General features: G+C 38.5%; 2 protein-coding genes across 4 annotated transcripts in view; one reads left to right on the forward strand and one right to left on the reverse strand.

Moving 5' to 3' along the window:
* Positions 1–27,950, forward strand: part of LOC139133353 (transmembrane protein 234 homolog) — a 220,983-nt gene that overhangs the window by 54,966 nt on the left and 138,067 nt on the right. For 2 of the 3 annotated variants that reach the window (XM_070699905.1, XM_070699904.1), the window contains exons 3-5: positions 2,134–2,200; positions 3,709–3,801; positions 4,678–6,516. The exons of the other annotated variant lie outside the window; for it this stretch is intronic. In XM_070699905.1, the coding sequence (XP_070556006.1) occupies positions 2,134–2,200; positions 3,709–3,801; positions 4,678–4,757 (240 nt within the window). In that variant the 3' untranslated portion in view covers positions 4,758–6,516. Of the gene's footprint in view, positions 1–2,133; positions 2,201–3,708; positions 3,802–4,677; positions 6,517–27,950 lie in introns of those variants that run through there. 3 annotated transcript variants of the gene reach the window in all.
* On the reverse strand, positions 8,265–27,832 carry LOC139133340 (NACHT, LRR and PYD domains-containing protein 1 homolog). The gene is made up of 3 exons (XM_070699885.1): positions 27,710–27,832; positions 12,277–12,528; positions 8,265–11,692 (listed from the first exon to the last, which is right to left on the reverse strand). Exons 1-3 carry the CDS (start codon positions 27,816–27,818, stop codon positions 9,360–9,362), a joined length of 2,694 nt encoding a protein of 897 aa, XP_070555986.1. The 5' UTR covers positions 27,819–27,832; the 3' UTR covers positions 8,265–9,359.

Consider the following 27,950-nt stretch of genomic DNA (forward strand, 5'->3'; position numbering starts at 1 on the left):
TGGAAAATCATGACCTGATGACATACATGTACTGTATTTAACCCTGTAACGCCCAGTGTGGAAAAATAAGGCCTGCCTACTGTCCTTACTCTGAATCCCATAGCGGAATCAAACGGCACAGCGCCACCATGAGTCCAAATTCTAATGCGGAATAAAAAGGCCCTTCTGTGTACGTCAATCAAAACACTAATTACACATTTCCTAAAAGCTATTGGGTGTTTCACTTTTCAAGGCGGGAAAATTCACTTACTGAGCAACATGACCACAATGATAAGATCATTTATAGGCATAATGATTTACGACAGGAAAGCTTTTTCGCGGGCGATATAGCGTCCATTTTAAACTATTAGCATCTGAGACGTCTGCATGTCTGGTGGCCTGAAGTCTGAACTATAAACTTTGTGACTCATTTCTACAACAGTACTTTTACAAATAATGTGGAATTTGATTGAGTGTCCGGTTTGCCTTGTCGAGCTCGACAAGTCTATATGTTGCTTATCAATAGAAAAGTTAACATTTGCATAAAATTGAGTCTTTGGTGTTAGATTACAGCGCGCAGTGAACGTTTCCCCATACTGTTTCCACTGTCTTGTCAACAATCAACACGGTCGTTTCTGCATACCACTCACAATAAACTTTACACTGCACTACATACACATCACCGAAGTTTTCTTTTAGGTGTTTATTTTAATTTTGGAACTTTATGAAGAAACACGTAAATTCTTTTGAAAATAAACTTTTCTCCTCTCGATGTCAGTAATCACGACAACGGTCCCTTTAGCATAGTCTGTAGCAGGTCCAGCGCAGTCTACTCTATCAATAAGTATGACACAATACAACAATATTATCAACCAGAAAATTCTTAACACCTCCTGCATGAAACTTTTTTCTGCTTTCTCTTTTGTCTCAGTTAAATGAAACTTTCTTACTGGACACTTCTCCCAAATACATGACACAGCTACAAAATAGACTAGAAGAAAAGTGTCGATTTTACACATGCAAGTGCAATTCTCAACCAACACTGTACATTTTGTGCCATTAAATAACACACCCAGTGTTTCTAAAATAGTTCGCGGTATTTTGGCACGTAATTTCCCGGACGGCATCATACACGGCAACGGTTTATAAGTTAGCATGGAGGAGACGGCAATATCTCTCTACTTTCAAAATTTTCTTCACCTTGCTGAAGCAGTGTTCAACTGAACGCGCCCAGAGTCAGTCTGGTTGATGTTGAGGACTTTCTTCGAGATATAGATCCGACACTCGAAAAATATGTCAGTGAGTTTCGTCAGAGTTGTATTTCCCGAATCAAAGTACATGTAAATACCTGAAAGGAAACCTTGATGATGAGTAGGCAGTGTCAAGCTTATTGTGAGTGGCATGCTGAAACGACTGTCGAGATTGTAGACAAGTCAGTGTATGGGAAACGCGCTGTAATCTAACACCAATGTTTACTTTTCTAACGATATGCAAAATGCAATCTGATTAAAATCAGATGTAGAGTACGGCGACGTCTTCTTATGCGTACGCGGTATCCTCTCGCTGTCGCCTAGCGACTAGCGACGAAGACGTCGAAGTACTCTACATCTGATTTTAATCAGATTGTGCAACATGCAGACTCGTCGCGCTCTGCAAGGCAAACCAGACACTCGATCGAATTCCACTGTATGTGGAGGTCAGGGTCTGAGAATGGAAAACAGGGTATGTGAAATCTTGAGATACCAGATCTCAGAATATTGAAGTTTCACAGTTCAGTATAACAGTGACAGACTGTTTTCTTTGTCTCATAACATCTTCATGTCATTAGCAACAGCTGTTAAGACTGTCTTGCATGCAATTGCAAAACCAACTTTATATTACTGAGTTATAGACTTTCCCTAAATCTGTGGGCTCTCAAATATCATAACAGAGTAGAATGAAGGAACGAAACTTCAGAAGACGTTGCGTTGATGCTATCACCATACCGGTACATTTGGGGAGCAAGTGAATAACTACAGCGTAAGCCTGAAAATACCGAGCGACTGGCCAGTCTATTTTGGTTGTAGTGTATAATGAAAGATATCAAAGGAAGATAGCCAGTGTGATGACTCACTTTCTTTCTTTCTTTTCTTTGTATGCTTTTAATCTCTATAGTACATTGTACCGTTTCTCATCAACCAGAGTGGTTCACTAGTTTATTACCCGACTCTGGCATCTGTAGGTTGGTGGAAATTATTTACATTTACTATATTACTGGTACATACTGAACATATTTTGCTGGTGTAATGGATGTCATCAATTAAGACAACAAAAAGACAACAAAAGACGTTACACAGTATGTTGAAGATTGACAACTTCCCTTTGTTATGATTTAGCTGACGATGAAATCTCCAAGTCTTCATAAAATTCTTTGCGCAATTTGACCTGTCCAGTGACCCCTTGGTTGCAAATGTAAATATCAAATGACACCACGTAAAATGATGGATAGAAGTTGCCATGGACACTCAAGAATCATTGATTAACCTTTCAAGTGCTGTAATTGTTCCCGCAAAAATTTTAGTGCCACATGTTACAATTTTTATGAATTTTTCTGCAATTTATTGATGATTTTGGAAAAATTTTATGACTGATAAATACCCCAATTTTAATGAAAATAGCAAAATTAGGAATGAGTTTCAAACAATGATTTGAATGGTTCTGTATGGTACCGGAAGGAAATTTAGCATTTGATAGAACATGTATATCTAGCGTGTAAACAAATATGAAAATTAACTGTACGCGTAACTGAACATTTCAGGAAAGCAAGTTACGTCTTTCCACAGGTAAAACAAGTAAGACTACAGGCGCCAAAGTGAAATTTTTGGTATAATACAGGAATATCTAAAAATTTGAAAAGATGCATGAGTTTAGCTAGTTTTGTGAACAAACAAACTTTTTACCATGACCACATTTATAGTGTGAAAAAAAGCATTTATTAAATCACTACCTTAAACTCTTGCTGTGGTGAGAATTAGCCTTATTACCTACAATGCATTGCAATATCATGTTGTTTGTCCACTTAGCACAAGACAGATTCTGTTGTATTGCCAGTGTTAAACATATCAAGACAGCATGTATGTTTTCAATGTCTAATGTTTGGCTACAGTAGTTACTTCCTTTTTCCAACTTTCTTCCTCATCAACTTGCCTGGATCATTTAAAGGTGTAAGCTGGCAGTTGCAGTTTCTAGCAATCTGATATTTCCCACTGTTTGTCTGCGAACTTTCAGAGTATAGTGAGTGTCAAGCTGTGTATTTAGACAATTTTCAAGATCTTACTCAGTGAAAACATTTGCGCTGTTTGTCATCACAGTTTAAACACTGACAAAATACTGACATGTAGCTTGAAATTTTTTACCCCACAGTCTAAAAGATGAGATTAAAGGGAAAATTGTCTCATTTATCCAAGCCCTTTCTTTCCAATGTCTCTGTGTGTATGCCCCTCTGTCCTATTGAATTGGACAAACCAAACTATGTTGTTGAATTGGTTTTCCATTGTAAAATATAAATATTGGCATTTAGACTTTGTTATTTTGTCCCAAGGACTTTTAAGGAGCAAACTTCGATGCTAACAAACTCTTATGGTAGTTTCTCGATTCTGATAAGTTCACCAAATTGTCAAATAAGATTTTGTGAATAAAACACCACATGACATTAATTTACTTTTTTAAAAATGATTTCCTTCTGAACAGACTTGTCACTTGCTGTGCCCATAACAAATTCCCTGACATTTATTTTCACTACATTGACTGGAAAAATACTGGGAGAAAAAATTGGTAATAAAGGTATGTATCAGTGTACATATACCTTGTGTTGTGCCTTGTGTTTTCCATCCACACCTTCAGTCACATAATTTAATCCTTTCAAGTGTCAATGTCAATTCTGTTGCCTTTATATAATATAATGCCAACAATTTTTTTTCTTCAAATCTAGACAATTGAGTTCAGTTTTTTTACTCAAGTTTTGGTAAAAAACCGCAGCCAATGAAAAGTTATGTCCATTAGGTAAAATACTATAAAAGATTAAAGAAACTTCATCAAAATTAGTAAAATGTTGCACTGTAATTTGGCGGGAAAAATTACAGCACTCAAAGGGTTAAGATGGCAATCATTCTGAGATGTGTAGCGTGTCTGAACATTGTACCTTTAATCTATTTATTGTCATTATTCAGCCACATACAAATAGCCAATCAGCTACATGTACACAGTAGAATTGGTTTCTCACTCAAGTTGGTATAAATAATTAAAATCTACCAATCAGATATGACCTTTGAGCTTATCAGTTGATACAAATTTACAAAGTTTGAAATGAAGATAGCATTCATGACCCCCTCAGTCTGATTGACCTCATTAAATACACGTATGAAAGGTCAGCCAGGTCACAGAACACTGAATAGGTTTATTGCATGGTCCGCTTCAGTTCCTCATAAAATATAGGGTACTGAAAGGTTAACTGACATGTACCGGTAGGTGTCTGTGGTCATTCAATCTGATACCCGTAATTTTCTGACTTCACTCTGGAATGTCAGTGAACATTTTAGGCTCCTTTTCTGTGCTTTATACAGTATGCAATATAATTTCAGAATTCTAGTTGTTTCACATAGCTAGTGTTTACATTTTCCCCAATTCTCATCTTTTTTGTCGTTCCATTTTTCTCAACAGAAACCTATATTGGAATGGTGTTTGTCGTGGCTGGTGTGTCCCTCTGTGTTATGGACGAGGCATTCACTGGAAAATCATGACCTGATGACATACATGTATTTAAGTGATCATGGGTGTGTGATGAAATACTAGCACATGGTGTCAGATATATATCGTAATGATGTATAAAAAATAGAGAACAGCAAACTATTCAAGAAAAAAACAACAACTCTTGATCGCACCTTTTTACATCAACCTTATACTAGTATTCTGCCTTACAAACTGAGACATTGTGAGTTGTCAGTTACTTGATATTGTGATTAAGGTAGCTACATACCTTTTAGACACTTTCAGATTTTTATTTTTTTCTCAATTGAACACGTCCCAAACCCCAATAAAGTATACATTTTCTGAAAGCCCTGATATAGAGCTATCCGACCAAGCACAGTACACGGTCATTATTTGCATAAGAGTCACGTGACAAGCGTTTTGCTGAACCTTCCAAAAACCGGTTTTTCCCGCCTTATGCGAACACGCTGCAAGATTTCCGGTTGGAATTTCTTCATTGACAAGCCTTGACAATATCCTTCAAAACCGTGTCTGGGATTTTCTTTATATGCCTTTGTTTTGTTTTAATGCGCTCTTAAAGGTGTTAGATGAAGGTGTTTTTCAAGGAATTTTAATTATCACGCCATATAATTTGAATGGAGCCTCCGGGAAAAAATCGCAGACACGGTTTTGAAGGATATTGTCAAGGCTTGTCAATAATGAAATTCTTACCGGAAATCTTGCAGCGTGTTTGCATAAGGCGGGAAAAACCGGTTTTTGGAAGGTTCAGCAAAACGCTTGTCACGTGACTCTTATGCAAATAATGACTGTGTACTGTGCTTGGTCGGATAGCTCTATATCAGGGCTTTCAGAAAATGTATACTTTATTGGGGTTTGGGACGTGTTCAATTGAGAAAAAAATAAAAATCTGAAAGTGTCTAAAAGGTATGTAGCTACCTTAAAGAGTCAATGACTGTTACTTTCGATAATCTTCTCATTGTTGTTGTTTCAAATGTCAAATTTCTTGTTCAGTTCCTGTAAACATGCAGAGATACACAGTATTCAGCTTGCCAAATCAGCCTGTACATGTGTAAACAACATCATTGTTGGCGAATTCTGGTCATATTTCATATTTCACCATCAGGTCAAGGTGGTTAAAATTAATGAAACACAATATATTCCATATGGTGTATTTTTAACATGATACTGTACATTTGAAGGCTGTTGAAAACATAAATACTGTAAACTTGATTTTTTTGGACAAAAGATGCTATAACAGACCAAGCCAAGTGGGTGAAAATACTTAATGTGGCTCTATACCGCTTTTTCCCGACTTGGCTGATGGGGAAGTGATACTGTCTGGCAGGAAAAGGGTTAAAAAGAGGTCAAAGATCATGTCAGTAGGTCACTCTCTTTTCAAAATTCCAGTCTATGTTCAATGAGGTCATAATGAGGTCACATACATACTGTTCAGTGTTTTGTGTCCACAGCTCATAAAGTTCAAATAGTCTGGAGTTGACAGCACTTTATTACTTCTTTGACAAAGCCCTGCCATAACATAAATTATACTTTATAAATAAGACCCCTACCTAACCTTATCTATGATTAAAGTCAATGAGATACTGATCTACCAATTTTAATCAGTTTCAGAATTGATGCAACTGCTAATTTTTGTAATCTTTTTTTCAATTTTTATGTTTAGTGATAGCCTTTCCGACTAATAGTTTCCTGTATGTTTTGCCAATGAAAATACAACTAGTTGACTTTGTTGAATGAGAATTCAAGTTTTGAATAAATGTGTGTGAAATAAGTATGACATGCTTCTATCGTTATTTAATTACAGAGAATACAAAAGTATTGACATTGAATTTTGTATTTTTAGCTCATATTTGGTTTTGTATATAAATACCAAAAAGAGCTTATATGATGAGTCGGTGGCGTCTGTACATGTATGTCTGTATATTTGTGGGTATGTATGTGCGGATGTATGTCCGTCACACACAAAGGCTCCCATACCGCCAGAGCTACCATCTCAGTATTTGATGTACAGGTAGATGCAGGGGTTGAGATGTGAATTTGTTCAAATGAACACATCAGTGTCAAAAATGTGCAAATGAGGTAAGAAAAAGTGAAATCCTGCAAATGTGCAGGAGTGATGCCAGTAAGAAACAGGCCAACTCCACTGATCTTCAGTTATTTCCTGTCATTGTTTATGAACTGTTACATATTAACAGACCTGCTGAAACCATAGACAGTACAGGGGGGAAGACCGTGCCCGTCTATACTCAAACTAAGAGGGGCTTGTTTCTGCTATGCATGTTGCTAAAGTTGACCTCCAGTACCTAAAGTTTCAGACCTTAATTACTTTTGTCATTCTTGTTTTTCTGGTTTAAATATTTCTTGTTGTTTTTCTGGTTGTACTGTGCAGAAATCATTGTCATAACATCAACGTAGAATTTTCCTCCACTGAACAGATAGAAACAACATTTATTGTTGATCATTGGTAAACCATACTGGTATATACCAATTCTGATCAAATTTCAGCGACACCGTATATTTGCGGTATTTTTGATTAAAGGGAAGTTTCTACAATTAGGACACCAAAAATCTTACTGAACAAGGGCCAAACTCAAAAAGCAATTTGGAAATTCTGAACAGCCAACGCACCTCGGGGATAGATAGTGGGACTCTCAAATTTCTACAATTCTTTTCTGATCTACCACTTGTGGGGCTAATTTTAAATCTCTTGGAGAAAGAAAAAACTTTTACTGGCTTAGTTTTTCGGAAAATCCAAACTTTTATTTTCCCCACATAGAGTTAACACAGAAATGGCGGCCATTGTGGAATTTCAATATCGCCAAATGTACGGTAATTTGTTTCATTAGTTCCAAACTTTGCCCAGTGACCCCTAATTTTTATTGTTGATTTGGTAAAAGAATGGTTGAACGTTTCATTCAGGAAAGTTTGGGCGAAAGTTTAAGTCTAGTCTTTCACTTTTGAGGCGCATACTACACCTTACGGTAGTTTGCACCATTCTCTCTTCAAAATCAAAAAATAAAACTCAGGGGTCATCATCCAAATTTTGATTCTAGATAAACAAATTGCCTAACTGTTACCGATATTTGAAATTCAAAATGGACCCCATCCCTATCTTGTCTCTGTGGGGAAAATAAAATTCCTGATTTTCACAAAAGCAAGCCTGTGAAAACTTTACTTACTCCAAAAGCTTCAAAATAAGCCCTGACAAAACAGACATTTAAACATTTGAGAGTTTGAATCTGTCCCTGAGGTGATTCTACCTGAATAATCTCTATACATGTTCGTGAAAACTAATTTCAAATCATGATGAACCTTGATTCAAAATAAAATCAAATGTGTAGAAAGTTCTCAGTACTCTGTTGGAGGTGAAAATGGAAGGAATCAGAATGTAACGTGTGTACGTTTAGCATTAGGCTTACCGGTATCTCCAATTCAATAGAGCAATATTTATCTTTTCATCTCTCATTCCTCTCTTGCTCTCTTTCAAATGTATTAAATACTGCAGACAAAGCAACATCATGTGTATGAAAAAAGTTGTTTATTTCTCATCAAAATGAAATAACTGCAATTTTTTATCAGTATGAAATAAGGTGAATTCAAAACCAGAATGCATTTTACATTTGTTGTTATCCACAAGAAAGCCTTCAACAGACGATACAACATGTCTAGAGTCATATCATTGGCCATCTTTATGACAATTCAATTATGCTATGAACAAAAACACAATTTTCAAGTAACGTAGAAAAAATGTTACCTTTCATATATACAGGTAAAAGTTGGGCTTCACAGTATGGTGTAGCACAAAATAATTACAATGTCAAAAAAAAAACGCTGTTACAATTTACATGTTGTAGTTGTTAATACAGTTATATTTATATTTACATTAAAAACTATACATGAGAAAATGTCACAGTAATATTTCGACATACTTCCCTGGCATTGTTACAATCTATTTTTCATTTTGACTACATAGCACATTCATCAAAATTTTACATGGCAGTACTGAATACAAGTAACATTCATCTATAGATGCTTAGATTGTGTAAAATTTTACTGCTTATCTTGACAAGTTCACATCTGTATAACAGATAAAGTCACTCTACAAGTTATAACAGAAGAAATTACAAGTTATTGGATATATTTGAAAGTATAATGCAGTATATCAAAATCTAACATTTCTCTGCATTTTACAAGTCATACATTAAATATGCATTTGTTCTCGATATCTATATGATGGAATGTTATTGTTGAACCGGACTTGTCCCATCATCCTCAGTACAGTAGGTAAGTTGGTGCATGTACTGACCACTGCAGTGAAGAAAGACATTGTATGACCAATGGTGTTGCCCTACTTCCTGTGAAATGGAATCAGCAATCTCAGAATGTTTTTCTTTTCCAATGCGCATCACTGAAATTTGATTGATTGCAATGAGCACTGGCAATTTGCTATTTCCTTGGCAAGTGGTAAAAACCGTACATTGCTCACGCGAAACAAGTCTTTATACTGCACACATAAATGTTTCAGAGATTTGTTTTCTCTCAGTGACTTCACCATAGCCTCAACATTTATTATATTGTCGAAGTCAGCATAGATTGTGAGAGAGCTTGCAAATTTGTTACGTTTTATAAGTCACACACGCTTTATAACTAGACTGGTTTGTAAACTCACCTATTGATATCTCACTCAGTGTGGTATTTGTTGATAGTGTATCAAACAAAGCAGAGTCTCTTTGCAATCTCTCTATCCATAGGCTGAGAGCTTTTATACTTGTACTCATGTTTTGTAGACACATATTTAATTCCAGATTGAAAACATCACTCCTGTGATCAATGTCACCAAACTCCAGTTTGATTGATTCTGTTTTCCTACAGTTCTTCATGAAGTTACACAGACTAAACAATTGACATTTAGAACCAGCCATGGTAAACTTCACTGTCCTGGGTCCTTTATCGATAAACTTTTCAAAGATTGGAAGTGAACTACATTTATTAAATGTCATATGTTCTAATGTCAGAGCAAAATTTTGTATATTCTCATTATCAGCAATTTCAGCAAACAGTTTTACCAAGCTTATTTTGAGTGTCTTTGCATCATCATCATCGTCATCGTAATAAGACTCTGAATCCAAGTGGATGTTCAGAATTTGCAGAGTAGAATGTTCTTTACCATTTCTAATCAATATTGACAACTTATCAACATGTTGTACAATATTTTTGGAGTCTATGTGTATCTCTAAAGTCTTTAACATTACATTGCTTTCAGTGTCTGATAGTGTGTTTGATAACATTGACATCTCTTGAATGGTGGGGTGATACATTCTTAACACTTCTATCTGACCAGGTTGTAGTTTCATGAAATGAAGGATGAATGCAATGTGACAATGAGTCCTGTTGACTCTTATGAATCTACTTACTTCATGATTTGGTGAGTCACACAGGGAGTTACATTGGAAAATTGAAGCCTTAACTCCTGCATAAAGTAGAATCCCTTGTATTGACATCTCTACATGTGAAGCACACTCCAGGCCAAGCTTTGATTCATGTAAACATTCAAAACACAGGCCAAGTAAAGAGCAAAGTTCTACACTCTCATATGGATGACTCCTCGAAGGATTACATTCATTTTTCAAAGTCTGAATTTCCTGATTAAATCTGTCAAACAACAAACCACTTGCCTTACTCTCAGAAATCCCTGCAAGGAATTTAAGGACAGAAGTTGATTTCTGTGGATCACTGAACAGGCTATCCAAACCAGTGGTATCTCCTACTTCTAACCGAGAGGAAATGTAAAATGCAGTAAAAAATTCAAGCCATGTTTTATGGTTAAAGTAATAAAACTCTATTGCTTTTGTCCTTGAATCACCAGGATCTCTTACCAAAAATCCTAAATCTAGGTATTGTTCACAAGAGATGTCTGCTTTGTAGAAATCTGTTTTGTCAGCTGAATATAGTTTATATGAATCAATGGCCAGCTTATCTCTTAAATCAATAACAAATTTTGGTATTTTACCATCATTGAGTTCAATGTCCTTTTTGGCACAATATCGTTTGAAAATACATTCAAGTATCTCAGAGTATAATTCTGTATGGTTCTTTGGGAAAGGATTTTTCCTTTTGTTTCGTTCATGATCTTCCCAGAGAATACACAGGAAAGACACATGCAAGGGGTTCCTGAGGAGATCAGTGATATTTTTCGCAGTGATATCTTTCCTTTGAAATTTTATTTGCTGTTTGAGAGTCATGCCCGTGTCTTTGTCATCTTTGAAATACTTTTCTATGTATTCATTGGTACTCATTTCTGTAAATCCTTTGACAGTTAAGTGTAAGTCACAGTCACTTAAGTACCTATCACGCAAATGTGGTCTAGTGGTGATGACAATTGTGCAGTACGCACGTAATTTTTTAGCAATGTGGTCAGCTATTTCAGAACCCTCAATTTTATCCTTTGAGATTTCGTCTAAACCATCAAAGAGAAAAAAAGTTGATTTCTCTTGCTGTGAGATTATGTTTGCAAGCTCTTCTTTTGTGATTGAAAAATCCTTGGGTAGTAATTGAGTGAATATTTCATCAATCACCTTTGAGCCTGTTGATACATGTCTCATCTCCAAAATGAAAACAAACTTGTACTGCTTTTGCTTACCACAAGCCCAGTCATACGCTATCTTTCTACATCCTGTTGATTTACCCATGGCTGGTGGACCCTCCATGAGAATTCGCAATGCACACTGTCCTTCCTCATCAGCCATGAACATGTCATTTATATCTTTTAAGTCTTGGCCGGCCTTTGTAGGACCTCTTTCAGCACTCTTGACTGTTAGTCTTGTATATACTTCCTTCAGTTTGAGTTTCGGATCATCATTCCATAGAAGTGGTTGTAACCTTGCAAAGCGTCCTCTGTATTCACGCTTTAGGATTTCAACCAGACTTTTCTCTTGTTCCTTTAAATTGCCTGTACCGGTATAACAACAATGTCATCAGATTGCTGTTGTGAATTTTTGAGAGTACTGTATGTAACTAGTTAGATCATCGATACAGAGCTGTGTGTTACCGTTGATAGGTCTATACATGTAGCCGGTAACACACAGCCCTGCCATGCAAAGCTATGTATGTACATGTACAAGGATCATACCTGACAAAACTGTGGTGAGAGTGTCCTTTTAGGAAGTGATATGACAGAATCCCACAGTGAGATGCCAGTGTGCCACACTTGGGAATGTGCAAGAGGGCATATCATGTACTCTGCGGCCATCTCTGAACAAGCATCTAGTAGGTGCTTGGACTAGCGGCATTCACAAGATCAAATGCAAATTGCCCAGTGTATAGCGCAATTATATTGCAGTGTCATGTCAAAAGTGTAAAGGGTAAACTTTTCACATAGTAAAAATTGTCTGAAATGGACTTCTTATTAGACACAATTGATCAAAAATGCAGGCAATTGAATAATGCTCCTCATAAAAACATGCTCACAATATGGCCTGGTAAGATATATTATCTGACTGTGTTACATCACTTGGCAGAGCTCTTTATAATTACCTTTACTGGTGGTGTCATTGGCCTGAAAAGACTGCCCACTGGAGGGTTGATTTGCGTGGAAAGACTTGAGTTTTTTAGAGAGCACTTGCAGCCCAGTCTTGTGCAGCAAATCTTGAAGCAAGCTTGTGTCTGTATCACTGATTTTTCCTGACTCAGTCAAATACCTGAATAGGTGATGTGGCTCCTTCATAGTCTCCCGGTCTCTTTTTGGTATCAATGATGAGCACAGATATTTCAGTTCTTCCAGTTTTTCTGTAGATCAATAAATAAATTAAAGATGAATTATATGAGTTATATAGGTCTAAACAGGAAATATTGACAAAGCCAGTGTGTGCTTTCTTTCATAGGAGCACTAAAACAGTAACCAAAACGCACTGTATGCATTCACATTCTCCCAGTTTTCCTGAAACCAATTCACAGTGTCCAAGTATTCTTATGTTGATTAATTCATAATCCTTTCTTTGATGAAATTCATATAATTAAACCTCTTAGGTCCTGACATTCTAAAATACATTATCTTAGATATTTTATTCACTTCACTTTATAATATTGCAATATATGTGAAAAATTGTAAATACGAAGGTTGTCAAGTGAGGTTAAAGGTAGTTAAAATTAACTAATCTAGTTTAGCCTCAACTCTAATAAATGCATGTACTAAGTATACAAATGACTAGAAGTTTGAAAAATTACACTTACAACACAGGTGACTTCAACTCTACAGCAAACAAGAAATTTACTTACAGAATTGAGGTGCATGATTTTGTAACAAAAGTTTGAAAAAGTGAAAAATTCACTTTGTAAATATTGTATTTATCAAAGTAATTTCATGTGAATTCCTTTAGCAATGTTTGATTAAACCATTTCGAAATGTGATCATTGGTATTGTTAGCCGAAAACTTTGCTACAATCAATGACACGCATTGCATCAAGATCTTCAAGGAATTACATGTACCGGTAGGTCATCAGTTTTCTATGACAACCTCAGGAGATTTTACTATTCATAAACGGCAGCGGGATGTGTGTAGGTCAACCAGCATTCACCACAAGGGTTAGCCTAATTCAAGAGCCATTTGCCACATGCAAAAGTGCCAAGTGCTAGTGTACCAAATTTCAGGGACACGATTCACGTTCTGCAGCTGCATTTTCACTCCGATTTACTTTAAAACCCTTTTCCTGCCGAGCGCCCTTGTCCGTTATTTTGCCAAGTCAGTAGAAAACCGCCCCATAATATGTGCCTGCAAAAGATTGGCTCTCTGCATGTTATCCTGCCAGGCATTTTGGCAGAAATCGCCCATTTTCAGGGTTGTTTTAGCCGTACTTATACGTGTTAGACTTCGATAATTTCTACATGCCCGTAGACAGGGGAAGGAGCTCAAGGGTTACTGCAGAAAAAAATTGAGGTCACCAGCTTTGTTTGCCCCTGGGAGTGCGTCATTTTATTGCCGTTTCATGTTTATTTTTTCTGAAATAAACTCCTTCAGTATTGCGCACGTCCGCTAGGCACAAACATCACCTCACTCGTCTGTTAGTCAGAGACCCTGGGCGTCGTGCTAGGGGTGCGGCAGCACCGGCAAACCTGTCCTGTTTCCCCAGGGTAGGGTCAATTGAATACGTACCTTCAACGACTTGGCAGTGTGGCACAAAAACTACGTTTTTGCCGTTGTATTAACGACATGGCTGAGCCATTGAAGCACAGCTCGACGTAGTTTAGCCAGCTCATTTGGGAGTTGGCTTACGAGTGTTACCGTTCATTACCGACTTAATCGAGTGGTCCTCAGTCAGGTACGGGTTTGTACCTACATGGATTGGGCTGCAGCTAACCAGTGATAACCAGTCACTGCACCCAAGTCGTCAGTCTCACTTTTGCGATGCATGGGTACAACGCAATATGCTTCCATTGTTCTAGCCATCGACGTGTCCACATGCCTGGCAGCCACATTGTACTGCTAGCTGGTTTGCATAACAAAAGCAGTCCCTGCTAAATACAGGCGGTATCCCCGTACAGCATATTGACCTCATGTCACCTTTTGAATTCTCTGTACGCAAACAGCATACGTAGTTACCAATGCGTCAGCAAGAGGATACGTTTGCCTGCAAACCAGAGCCAATACTTCGGACGATGGAATAAATAAAAAATCCAAAGCTACGTCCATTGAACGGCACGGCCAAGGTGGTGAAGGACGTTGCCTGGCTTGAACTTGCAGAGCTGAAGCCCAGCTTAGTACGTCGGACACCAGTTTGTAATGGTATTTCTGAGTCGTTCATATCCGTTCCATCGGAGGAACAAGTCGAGCCGTCCCGTCAAAAATACGTTCTCATTTTCAGTCACGCACAACTGAATAAGTGACTTTCGTCTCTCACCATCGCATATCTGCCAAGTCGTTTGCAAGAGGTAGCCTTCTAGATTAGCATTGCCGAGTTGGTCAAGTTCGGCAGCAATTTCTATAGTGCCAGGCAGCCAAGTACGTCCAATTCCGCCAGAAAACGTCACCATGCTATCCTGCCAAGTCCGCTAAAAAGCGGTAAAAAAAAACCCAGCCCCCCCTCGGGTGTGGGGGACTGGCGGACAGGTTTCTGCACCTTTCCCAGTCTATCGACTCCCTGCGAACCCATTTCGAGGGGAAAAGGCGTTCCTTGTCAGAAAACCTCTCCTCGGATGACCCCTAAACGCACAGGGATAGCAAAACGTAGTGCAGGGTTCTGCCCAGAGTTCCAAGAGTGCTGGACGGCTCATTAATATTCATGAGCATTAATATTCATGAAAAACTGTAACATTTATATGCTTGTATTTTTACATTCTTAGGGCTTGATATACAAATAATAGCCAATTCCACTGTACCTTCAAAGTATTTTTTCAGTTTTTAACTGAACAAAACAGAAAGAAAACAATCTTTAGTAGTTGTAAAGGAATCTTTTGAAGCTTCTGAAAAATAATGTACCACTTTTTTGTCATCATTTTCCTGTGCTTATATCATCCCTCACCACTATGAAGTTTGGATTACCATTGCACTGTACCAGCATCCAGTGTTTTTTCAAATGACCTAGGTGGTCTTGTTACTGCTCGTGCGCAGACTCTATAGAGTTTAAACCAAGAACTTAGGGGTTGGCTAATCGGCCATAGTTTTGAAAGTGGAATTTCTCGATGTCAAATTCACTTCAATTGCTTCTTGATAGTCATTGTAGAATGGGAAAATTCACAAACAGAGAGGCTTGTTGTCACGGACAAGTAACTTTTGGCTTATTGACCTGAAAAATAAGTGAGTGTTCATTGATAATTCAAAGACTGGATTCGTTGACACCAAACTTGCTCGTGACTTTCATTGCATGCAGTCTTTCCACAATGCCACTCATTGAGTTTGAACTGAACATTGAAGAGTACGTTTTAGTTAGAAGTCCTGTTTTTTGTGCTCATTTTCGCTTCCGTACTTCATTTTTGTGGTGTTTATAAACCTTGATACAAAGCAAAAAAACTTCAGTTTTTCTCCTTCTTTTGATCGTACAGAGATACTGTGTGACAGGAAAACCAAGTCCTGTTTTTTGTGCTCATTTTCGCTTCCGTACTTCATTTTTGTGGTGTTATAAACCTTGATACAAAGCAAAAAAACTTCAGTTTTTCTCCTTCTTTTGATCGTACAGAGATACTGTGTGACAGGAAAACCATGTCTAGTTCATTAGGGCGATGATCTTGTGAACGTACGTTCAACAGCTGAACAGCTTTTCATATGCAAAATCAGCGTACGGTAATCAACCAGTGGTATTGTTTAAGTAGCATTTTATTGAAAGGCATTCTATAGTACCATTGTTTTCATCAACTCTTCATGCAATTTTATGAACTGCTTGACCTCAAAAGTGTCACTCATAGACATTCATGTTGATTGTTCAAAGCATTGAACTGCAAGTGCCGGTCGGTCACTTGTCAATGCTGGTCGGAAATTCTGAGTGCCGGACGGGCCCGTCCAGCGCCGTCCGGCGTGGGCAGAACCCTGGTAGTGCTGTCGACTTGGCAGGAAAGGGGGTACCCAAAAAGGGCCCGATTTCCACCGGGTTGGGAGAATAACGGTCACCAGTGCTTCGATTCTGGCTACACCGAATTTCAAGCGGATTTTCACCGACTTGGCAGGAAAAGGGTCAATTATACTGAAAAGTCACCATGAGAGCTTCAAAAGCACCTTCATCGATCTGCATGCATAAAGTGGTGACCTGTGATATGTTTGTTTACAAATGCTACATGTTATGGCCTAGGTAATTATTGTAAAACCAAATGAGTGTGGCATCCTGGCTGAGGCTAGGATGTTAGTGGCCTTATGAAAAATTTCATCTTTTCATCAATTCGATATTTGAAAAGCAAATGATGCTGTGAATGGCTAATCCATGGTTTCACACTGTATTTCCTGTCATCTCTCTTTTCTTATTTTTATGCATGACCTACATGTTTTTTCCTGTTGAAAGTCGTCTCAAGCAGACCCAACCTTTCAGTGTGCATGTAGGTGTTATGTCAAGTTGAGAGGTGGCTTATGTCACAGTCAGGGTTTTCAGTAGAAATTTGCCCAGGTGGAGAAATGTAAATTATAGGTGGAGAAGGAAGCCGAGGTTGGGGTGGGGACGTCGTGTTGCGGCGGCGGCAGCATAACATTGGCAAGGTATTTTGAACAGCAATTTATCCAGTTTTGTTGAATGTCAGTGTAAAAAAGTCTGTATTTTAAAAACAAAAACTGTTTGTGGTTTTTTGTGTTAAGTAGAAACAATGTACCATCTTACTATATCATTTGGGTGTTTGTCCTTTCTTCACTGTGTCACTGTCTGATGACATTTTCCATGAGAACACAAACAGTTACAGAGATGGTCAGTGCCCTAAGTTATCATCCTATGTGTTGATATTACAGTGTACTAGAATCAACAGGGAAGCAACAGTAACTTTTGTTATATTCAATAAAGAGTACTACAACTACTGGCAGATATTCCATGAATTTGGCGAAAAACTTTTTTTGTGATTAATGCCAAACTGAATGTAGTATCGAATTTACATTTCAATTAAAGGAATATGTTGTTCATATTAAAACATGTCACACTAAAATTATACAGGAGTCATTAGAAAATCCCAGGTTAGTAGTTCCTTTTCTCTTTCAGTTTAAAGGGACAAAGTCAGTTTTGACTTTTTTTGATATCAAGAATACAGGGAATACTTGCATAATAATTACACTCAGTATGCACAATGATGTCAATGCAGAAACTCAAAGTGATGAAAAGTGTGAGATACAACCCTTTATTTACCAATTCAATGGAACAAAAAAGTTAGCTGCTCTAGCAGTAAAACAACTTGACGTAGAGCCTCAGGGTTGGCATTGGAGTTTGTTTTTTATTTTTCACCTGCAGTTCATAAAAGGCCTCTAAAAAGTTTGTGAATACACATTTCAGTTAGATGCAACAAAATGACAATAGAAAAGTGTTTGCAGTATCAGTAAAAACTATAATGGGCTTCCTACCTCTATGACTGACCTTTTAAGTGCAGTACACTGAAACTTGTGAAAAAAAAAATTGTCTCTTTTTTCCATAAGCATATGCTGTATCAAAGAAAATACACAAGTCCTGAAAAATATTGTGTTGCTTTCTTTTCCCCCAGCAGTCACGCACTAGTACATGTATCAATAGCAAAAAAGAAAAACATTGCATCGCCACCAAAAAAAATGAGGGGAAGTCTCCAGCTGGCTGTGATGTATCTGATGAACTACGTGAATAATATTTACATAAATTATGAATTTGCCTACCGTCTGCAAATGCTACAAAATTGGATATTTTTACCGAGAAATTAATAGAGTTCACGCGGGGCAAAACACGTTATTTATTACTAGATTCAAACTTAGTCGATAAAATTGAGACACTTTTTCCAACATTGAAAGGTTTCATGATCGGGCCATTTACCTACAAATGTACATGAAAGCATGGATCGCGTGCTAAATTTAGAGCAGGCGGCAGATACGGTAGAGCATGCCCATTCCACTTTCCTTTGAGTTGAAATCACAAGAAATATACGTAAAAGCCAGCCCTGAGACGTACAATATTTCTCAAATTTTGTACACCGCCAAATCACCGTTTTTGGGGGTAAAATATCGAATTGCAACCACAACCGCGAGTTTATAACTGACCACTTTCAGGATTTTAGCATTTTGACGTAGATGGTTGATCACGTAATTCTGCTTTCTAGAACAGTTCTATAAACAAATCCCTTGCTCTGGCTTCATAGTCGTGTACGCGTACTTACTATTAGCGCACGTAATACAACATGTTTGGCGATGCATGACTTTGATTTCGCTCTCTGAAGAACACCTCACCAAAATACTAAAAAAATTATATTGATACATTCATCGGATGGCTGCACTCGGCTCATTACCACATCAAAACGTGATCGCTGACAGCTACACGCTTTCCTATGGCCAGTTGCCATTGTTTTGACTCGTAGCAGAATATTAATGAGGTCAGGGAAATATACCCAATGATACATGTATTGCCGCTTACAGAGGACAGGCGTACTTTCACTCTCAATGATATAAGATATTAGAACAGTACACTGACCTAGTCTGACCTCGCATAAAAAGACGTTGTATGTATACGTAGCCCAAGTTGTACACTATGCGTACGGAGCCTGACCTACTATGCGTGTGCACGTTCGTGCTTTTTTGGCTCGTTTGTCGCGCCAAGCCCAAACGTCGTGTACTTTTGTCACTCAGTCGATGGTCATAATTTGTGAAGTATTAACCAAAGTTTGTGCCATTTTATAATATTTCCCCCCAAATTACAGCGGCGAAAGTGCTGTCACAGACGTACAATTTCGCCGGCTGCCGGCTTCTAATGAAAACACTGACTTATGTCTGTGGGAGGTCCTGCTAAAAGTTGTCCAAATTTGGCTCTGAATCAGTTTTGGATATTGCTACATCATTGATGCAAATAATGATGCAATCTATTTAAAATTTTATAACGACAACAACAACAATAACAATAATAATAATAATAATTATTATTAGTTGTACTTGTGGATGCTAATTCCTGTTGATCTACTTGCAATACAATAAAGGTTAGTTTTCTTTTTCATTTCAATATAGTATGGTCAACAAATTAGCTGGGTAATGGGGCACACCTACTTTCCGACTTTAATTTCAATATGGGCAACGAATTAGCAGGGTAATTGGCGGACTGCTTTCTGGTGATTGTAAATAAAGTTGCCAGTAATGAATCAGCGGTAACATTTGGCTAAACTTATTTTGGCTCTGTGTATTATCATGCATGTATGGGACATAAATGTTAATCAAAGTGAACTTGAATCTATTGCTACATTGTAGCATAAGCTGCAGAACATACATTGTGGCTCATGAAATTTGGTGCTCTGGCACGCAGCATGTGGCTCTTGAACTACTGGTACGCAACAAATTGTTCTCCTTTGTTCAGCAAATTTGAATTCAATTTTTTTTGCATCCTCATAATCATGAAAAGATGGGGGCATTTCTGAAAAAGCTGATATTGCTATGGCATGATTGAACTTTTTTTAATACTACTGGTTGAGATAGTTTTCTCTCTAAAGTTTCTGAACCTGTCATGAAACAGTAACAGAGGACATTAAAGTATGGTTTCAGAGAAGTAATGATTTGTTATAAACTTTTATACCTAAATTATCATGAAAACATAATTAAACTTAGTTCTCGTTTAAGGGAGAGGTAGCTAAAATCTATGACAATACAACTTCATTATTTTTTCTGTATGATATCTGTGAACCAAAGTGTCATATACTCTCTGAACCTTTTTACTCCCATTTTCCTCTGTAGAGGTCCACCTTGGTGGTAAAAGGGTTAACCATTTTCCTGCCAAGTCCGTGAAAATTGGGTCGAAATTCGACACTGAGCACCGGTGGCCGTTACCCTGTCAAGTCGATGGAAATGAGGCCTGTTTTACGGTACCCTGTATCCTGCCAAGTCGATGGCACTACAGTGTAGCAAACCCTAGACTTTCTCACAGCCACTTCGTTCGCTACGCAGTTATGTGCCCTCAATGGTCTTTCTAACAAGTGATGCTCACTGAGCCAGCTGTGCTATAGCGTAGCGGAACTTGGGGCTGTTAACACTTGTTTTTCGAATTTTTTTCCGATTTTTCTGATAGGCCATATATTATTGTATGTTAGGCGTCATCGGGGCCCAATCAATGTCTCTGTTTCCACTCCTATCATAATTGACAGGCTGCGTTATCTATCAAACGTAAGTCTGGTGCAGCTACGAAGTTAATTAATTAAAGAAGGACAAACAACTCTGTCTCCTTATCTAAACGTAGGACCTTTGTACTTGCCAGTCGAAGTAATCACTGTCTCGACTGTTATACTATTGAAAGAGCCTATGCATACTTCTCCCCAGAGACGGAAACTTTAAAGTTGGCAATGATGACATAATGTACATGTACACATCTTGTTTCTTTAACCCTTAAAACGCCATGCCCGTATATATCCGTACACGCCCAACTTACGCTCAGTGCCGCGCACGGATATATCCGTACACGGCTGACACTTGATTTCCTGCATTTCAGAGGTCACCTGACAATAAATCCATTCCTTACCCTTTGACCCACTTCAGGTCCATATAAGGAATAAAATAATGACATCTGATGTAGCTACGGCAATTTCCAGTAATTTGAGCGATCTTTTGAGGAAATCTGGTCAACAACTTTTTACTGTGAATACCTAATTGGATCTGGTCGCTGTCTTCGCCGAAGTGCGAGACATTCTGAACGCTTTTTTCTGCCATACATCCTAAAGACGATGGTTTTGTGACAAGTGATTGGCCATTTCTTAATAGAAATGATATATTTTGGTATTTTTTGAGGGTATTTTCTGAGAAAATGAAGACTTTTGTTGATCGGTCGAACATGATTTTGAAATTGAACAGCGGCTCGAATGGCGTCACCATGGAGCATCGGCATTGAACAGCCTCTCTGAAAGCCCAAGTTTGAGTCTGTCAGTTCGGTTTTCTATGCTGAAAACACTGATGATGAAGAAATTTGAAAGGATTTTCACTAAATCTTAATTTAACATGTGATTTTGGAGCGATCAGGTCTGTTTATGTTAAGTAAACTTTGGTATGGCGGCATTCTTCACTGTGTATCAGGACGGCTAAGATGGCCGCCGATCACTGGTTTGTGTGTACAAAACGTACAACACGACCCCTTCCGAACTGTTGGTCTCTGAGCACTGTGCTATCACTTCACAGTCAGATATCACTTCTTATCTCATAAGACATGTCTGTCTTGAAAGCTGGTTCATGGCAGGCAAAATGGAAAAAGTATTGGTGGAGTTTTCACAACCAATCAAAAAATTGAAAACAAGTCATCGTTGATGACACAGTCCCCACTTGTTAATGGGTGCTTTGATTACAGGTCCTCAGAGAGGATAGAGTCCTCTTCATTAGGTCTGTGATAAAAATACTTTTGAATAAATTTGCTTGATACATGTCTGAGTTGTAGTTCAGGAGATGAAAAAATCGTAATAAAATGGCCACATGGTGGCCATATTGGATCGAATCACAAAACAAATGACGTGCATATGTATGACATAAGTCAATGTCCTTGTACCAATTTTGAATGAAATTGGTTGAGATATGCCTGAGTTATGGCTCTGTACATGAAATAATCGTAACAAAATGGCCGCCTGGCGGCCATATTGGATCGTATCACAAAACAAATTGATGTGCATAGCTATGACATTGGTCAATGTCCTTGTACCAACTTTGAATAAAATCTGTAGAAACATGCCTGAGTTATGGCTCTGTACATGAAAAAATCGTAATAAAATGGCCGCCTGGCGGCCATATTGGATCGTATCACATAACAAATTGATGTGCATATGTATGACATAGGTCAATGTCCTTGTACCAATTTTGAATGAAATTGGTTGAGATATGCCTGAGTTATGGCTCTGTACATGAAAAAATCGTAACAAAATGGCCGCACGGCGGCCATATTGGATCGTATCACAAAAGAATTGACGTGCATATCTATGACACTGGTCAATGTCCTTGTACCAACTTTGAATAAAATCAGTTGAAACATGCCTGAATTATGGCTCTGTACATGAAAAAATCGTAATAAAATGGCCGCCTTGCAGCCATATTGGATCGTATCACAAAACAAATTGACGTGCATCTGTATGACATATGAAGTAATCCTTGTACCAAGTTTGAATGAAATCGCTTCAGGCATCTCTGAGATATCTGCGTGAACGGACGGACGGACGCACGCACGCACGCACGACGCACGCACAGACATGACCAAAACCTATAAGTCCCCCCCCGGACGGGTGTCCCGTGGGGACTAATAAAAATCGAAAAAAAGTGTTTTAACAGCACCTCGCCGGCTTCGCCAGCTCGCTGAGCTGAGCTTTGCTCAGCTCAACTGCTGAGGGCGGTATTATGGTCTGAGGTGAAGCCACTGTGAGCAACACACACACACACCACGAAGCGTTCGATCGCGTAGAGCCATTAACATTCTAATCAATGCTGAAAGCGTGCGTGATCGGCAATGCATTGTGGGAAATAGCGCCCCCATTCCTTGGGTGGCGAGAAAAAAATTCAAGTGTGTATCACGTGATTCCTTTGTTTACTGCACTTGAACCCTTCCCATAGTCACCTGATCACTCCAATGGCGCTATAACAGTGTAACCATCATGCGTGACCTCGCGATCTTTCAAATGACGCAAACCGTTTCAAAATCGGGTAATTACTCGCAGATTTAGACTTTTTTGAACAATTGACCGTTATTTTTTGTAATTTTGACAACATATACAAGAAATTTTGTTGAAAATCTTCAGTTAGGCGGTCAAGTTACGCATGTTTTCGCCTATGTTAGGAAGCAGCTGGTCACACTCTATGAATGGAATGTAAACAACACGTACGTTGCGTTAGTTTTTGATAGTTGTTCGCTGTCTAAAGGTACGGTATTGTTTTTCACGTTAAAGACCCCGCCCATCTTTAGAATATTACGTAATATGTTCTGAAAGTCGTATTTTTCAAATTATTTCCCTTATTTTAATGTTCTTCAGTTGTCTTATACGGTACATTACATCAGCGGGTAGCCATTTGCAATACATGTTCTATGATAGGATTGAAATACCGATCTTGTAGTAACAAAATCGACCGTATACTTTTCTTTGGCATGCACTTCCTGTTTACATAGACTGTGAGTACCTATGTGCTCAACTTAGTTCATAAGTGAATTTAATAAAAAATGCTTCAAGTTACATGAATATTTTGGTATTTTTGTGTTCATTATTGACTTGACTTTCAAAATTAACTAGAATTTTCTCCAATTCCGTTAGGTTTCATTCCAAAAGCTTGGTCTAAAATACACCTTGAACTAATTTGCATATTGACATGTATTACGTAATGATGGATAGTGTTCTCACTCATGATGGCATCAGCAGAAGGGATTCAAGTCTGACAAAGGGAAACTGCAACAACCTTTCTTTTATTTGAAATATACTGATCTGTAGTTATTCTAGCATATTTTGAGCATGTGTTGATGTTTTGTTTAAATGCAACTAAATTTTAACAAGGGCAAGAACAAAAATCTGATTGACCAAAACATTCACCAGTACACTCTGAGTGACTCATCAAGTTAGTTTCAAATTGGGAATTTTTTTGCGTTGAACACAGAAGACAAGACTGTGTAGAAATAGTTTGTCAAATTTTTAACAATTATGTGTACTGGGTACCACACCTGACATCATTTCAAGGGGACACGTACTTGGCCAATTTGCTGGGGGCATGGCCGGGGTAGCCAATAGGTACTAGGTCATCAAATGGTGAATTGTCCACGGTCACCTCCTTTATGTGAAACACTGACATCAACAAGCCAATCTTCAAAGTTTAAAAAAAATCATACTGCGCACACAAACACACAAGTAAATAACTTTACACACACAATATATATATACAGGGTTTTACATCACTTTTAACTTTTGAGAGTCCCTGGGACTCCTGGTGTTAGAAAATGGGAGTCCTACATCAAAATATGGGGGGCCCAATTTATTTCACAAAAATGTTTTATAGTTTATCAATGCCATGGTCTTCACTGTGTTCAATTAGTATTAAAACACACAGCAAATAGTTGCATATTTCTTAAAATATTCCTACATGAAAATTCTAGTTCATACTGAGGGCCCTCATTGATCAATTCAAAGAACATTATTCATGATATTATCTCATAACTTTAATGACAAGTTCACAACGTGAAATTTGAACAAATTATTCAAATTGACAAGAAGGTAAGTAATTTCATACTCTGAAATGGCATACACCTAGCAAGTCCAGTAGGTTTGAGTTCACACTCTGCCAGCAGCTCCTTCAGCAAATAACCTAGCAGTGTTCATGAAGTCAAAATCATCTATGGTGGGGCCAACCAGTTTGATGAACATTAGTCTATTAAGCCTTTGAGGATTGAGTCTATTTCGTGCCCTCTGTTTGATGGCATTTTGTACTGAAAAGCCCCTTTCACATGGGGCAGAGGACACTGGTATGACAAGAGCAATTTTAGCTAGGATGGCAAAATCAGGATACTCCTCTGTAAAATCAGTTAGCAACAGCTTGATATACATATCAAAATTCAGTGCCTCCCTATGAGATCTTGTGAAGTGTTTGTAAACAAGGAAGTGTGCCCTAGCTCTATCAGCATCAATACCTGGTGTATTGTTATAATGAATCAACAGTTGATCAAGCTGGTTGACCCCATAGTCAGGTAGGTTGGCCACATTTTCAGGATATCTGTGTGGGTTGAGAATCACATCAAAACACGACCGACAGCCAGCGAACAGATGTAGCCTCAGTAATTTGTTTTGTTTTCCCATTCAACAGAGTTTGAATTTCCCTAAGTTTGTCATATCTCACACTAGAGTCAATTAAGTATTTATACAATGAATGGATTATATTATGATATTCTTTGCAATATTCAATATCTCTGCCTGCTTGGGAAGCAGCAAGATTCAATCAATGTGCAACACAATGCACTTGAACAAGGTTGGGATTTCTGGCTTTTAATTTTGCACCCAACCCGTTCAAACGGCCGGTCATTACGGCCGCCCCGTCTGTTCCTAGTCCATATATTTTGTCCACGGCTGCGTCACAGATTTCTTTCCTAGTCAAAAATTCAATCAAGGCGTTTTCAATCTCTGCAGCAGTGGCATCTGTAATTTGCTGGTTACAGAGGAAAGAAAAATTCGCCTCGCCATTCTGAATATATCGAACATATATTGCAAGTTTCTTATGAATGAAATGTCACAACACAAGTCTCATCCAACATTATACCGATGACGTCACTTGCATGTATGCTATCAATCAGGGACTTCTCGATCGCACGTTGAATACACTCTTCAAACTCCATAACTATCTGAGGACGTTTGTAATATTCAATGTCTAAGCCGTTCAGATTCTGCAGATGAATGATGTCAGTGAATACATCGCATGGAAGGTCACGTTTAGCGATCAGGTAAACAGTACGTAATTGTGCAGCGTACGCCTCGAGTTCGTTACTCTTACCGCTACGTATCACTCCACTCGTAACTGTGCTCTCACCCTGCAACTGCCGGTCCTCATGCTTAGGATTTTAACGCTTGTGAGACGACTTTTCGAGTCCTGATGACGAGTGAGAGTAGAATGTTGAAAATTACAAAAACCTTCCATGAACGGGCATGTAACATTCGCTTTCAAACATACACCGCATTCCATGACGTTTCGCTCTTCAGAATATCGAAGCCATTTATCGTAAATCTATTGAGTCAACTTCTGTTGAATGTTCGTAATTTTGCTGACTTGGTTGGGGGACCTGATGTATCAGTATCGCATGGCGTAGCTGCCGTTTCGGCCTCGACCAAACCTGCATGGTGCTGGTTGCTGCGGCCGCCGAAAAAAACCTTCGCAGATCGGCCTGTTTGACACGACCCGCCATGATGCATAATCATGTGTTAATCGACACAAACAAGAAATCGACCAATTAAGAATCAGTTTACATTTTGAAAGTAACTTTTTACAGCAATAGAATTTGTTTCCACGGTTACCATTGGTTATGAAACAGTGGAGGCCAATGCACTATGGAGCATTCCATTAAAGTACGGGGTCGGTAAGGTTTACTGGGATGTGTTTTACGTGTTCAGCAGCTTCGCAAGGTGTACACCAGCAACAGATATTGCTGCGTCCCAAGGGACGCGTGGTTTAGTTTTTGAGGGGTCCTGCGTCCGGTTTTATGCGTAAAGGACGCAGAAATGCGCGTCATGTAAAACCCTGTATATAATATAAAATATTATATTTCTTTCTGTCTAACCAATTCAGAACATTTCCAAGCAGTTACAGAAACAATCATTTGTTTATTTCTCATTGATTGCTGTAGCATAACTCGCTATTGGAGAAAAAAAAACGGAACTAGAATGGGTTTTACAAACAAAACACTGTTTTTTGGGAATCTGCAGTGCTCATCTACCTCCCTGGCACTGTCTCGAATTTTGAGAATGGGCGATGAATGCATGTGAATCGTATAGATGACGGCGCTTCTGCCCCCGGCGTCTGCCATGCCATGCCTCCACGGGTCCTACTAATTACTGCCCGTAACCTCCCAATTACTGTAATCAATCGATATCTCAACACCAAAGACCACTACTCTTTGTCACAACAAATGAAACAGTATTTCCAGATCCGAAAAATGTTGATTTTCGAACGAGTAGCAACGCTAATCGTGTGATCGTGTAGGCCTACATGCATCACCACTGCCACATGGTAGTATGCCCGTCGACGTCCGACCACTGCCCGTCAGGAAATTTACCTTCTGATTACTGTAATCAGTTGATATCTCATACTCACTCTAGAACAAAACAAAATTGTCGTCCCAGCTCCCAAAAACGTTGATTTGCGAACGAGTGGCAACGCTGATTGTATTGAATGTGCGAATGCTGCCCGTCATAGTAGGGGCACCTGCAGGTCATGTTCTAGAATTTACTCTACCGCGTTCGATTGTTTGTAACAACTTCCGTTCCTTTCCCTCAATTATTAGATTTCCGCGACCAACGCTCGTGACGCACGTGCTCAGTACGTCCGAAGTGAAGGCCGCCATGTTGGAAACGCCGATTCACGGGTCAAGTTTAAATGTCTGTAAGTTTGTATCAAGACCTTGAGCCAAACTGAAATTACGTCTGAACATTTCTAAAACCACGAACAATCGATTGCAGGACTTCTTTTGGGCGTAAATATCATTGCATGTATTTGAGGCATCGCTAAACTTGGGCCTTCAGTCGATCCCAAAAATCCAATCATATTGTTAAAATGACAGTTTCACAGCATAGAAATTCTAACAAAATTTAATTGCCAATGGATATCAACGTATCCGTATTAAATTTCGAGCCCTTTGGCTAAGTAGTGCATACCTGTAGTGACATCTTGAGCTATTTCATACAACGTCGTCGTGAAAGGATCCAATTTTGGTCGCTTTTCTGATGATTCGTCCGTACACGATCTTTCCTCTCCCGTCGCCATTTTATTTTGAGAGCGTGGCCCTCAACGGTAGTACGATGCTGAAGTTTGACTCGGTTTCGGATTTAGTTTCGGATTCGGATTCGACTAACTGAGAGTAATCACTTTTTCTAAGGATATGATAACTACTGATAC

This window comes from Ptychodera flava, chromosome 5 (assembly GCF_041260155.1).
Source record: "Ptychodera flava strain L36383 chromosome 5, AS_Pfla_20210202, whole genome shotgun sequence".
Taxonomy (NCBI): domain Eukaryota; kingdom Metazoa; phylum Hemichordata; class Enteropneusta; family Ptychoderidae; genus Ptychodera; species Ptychodera flava.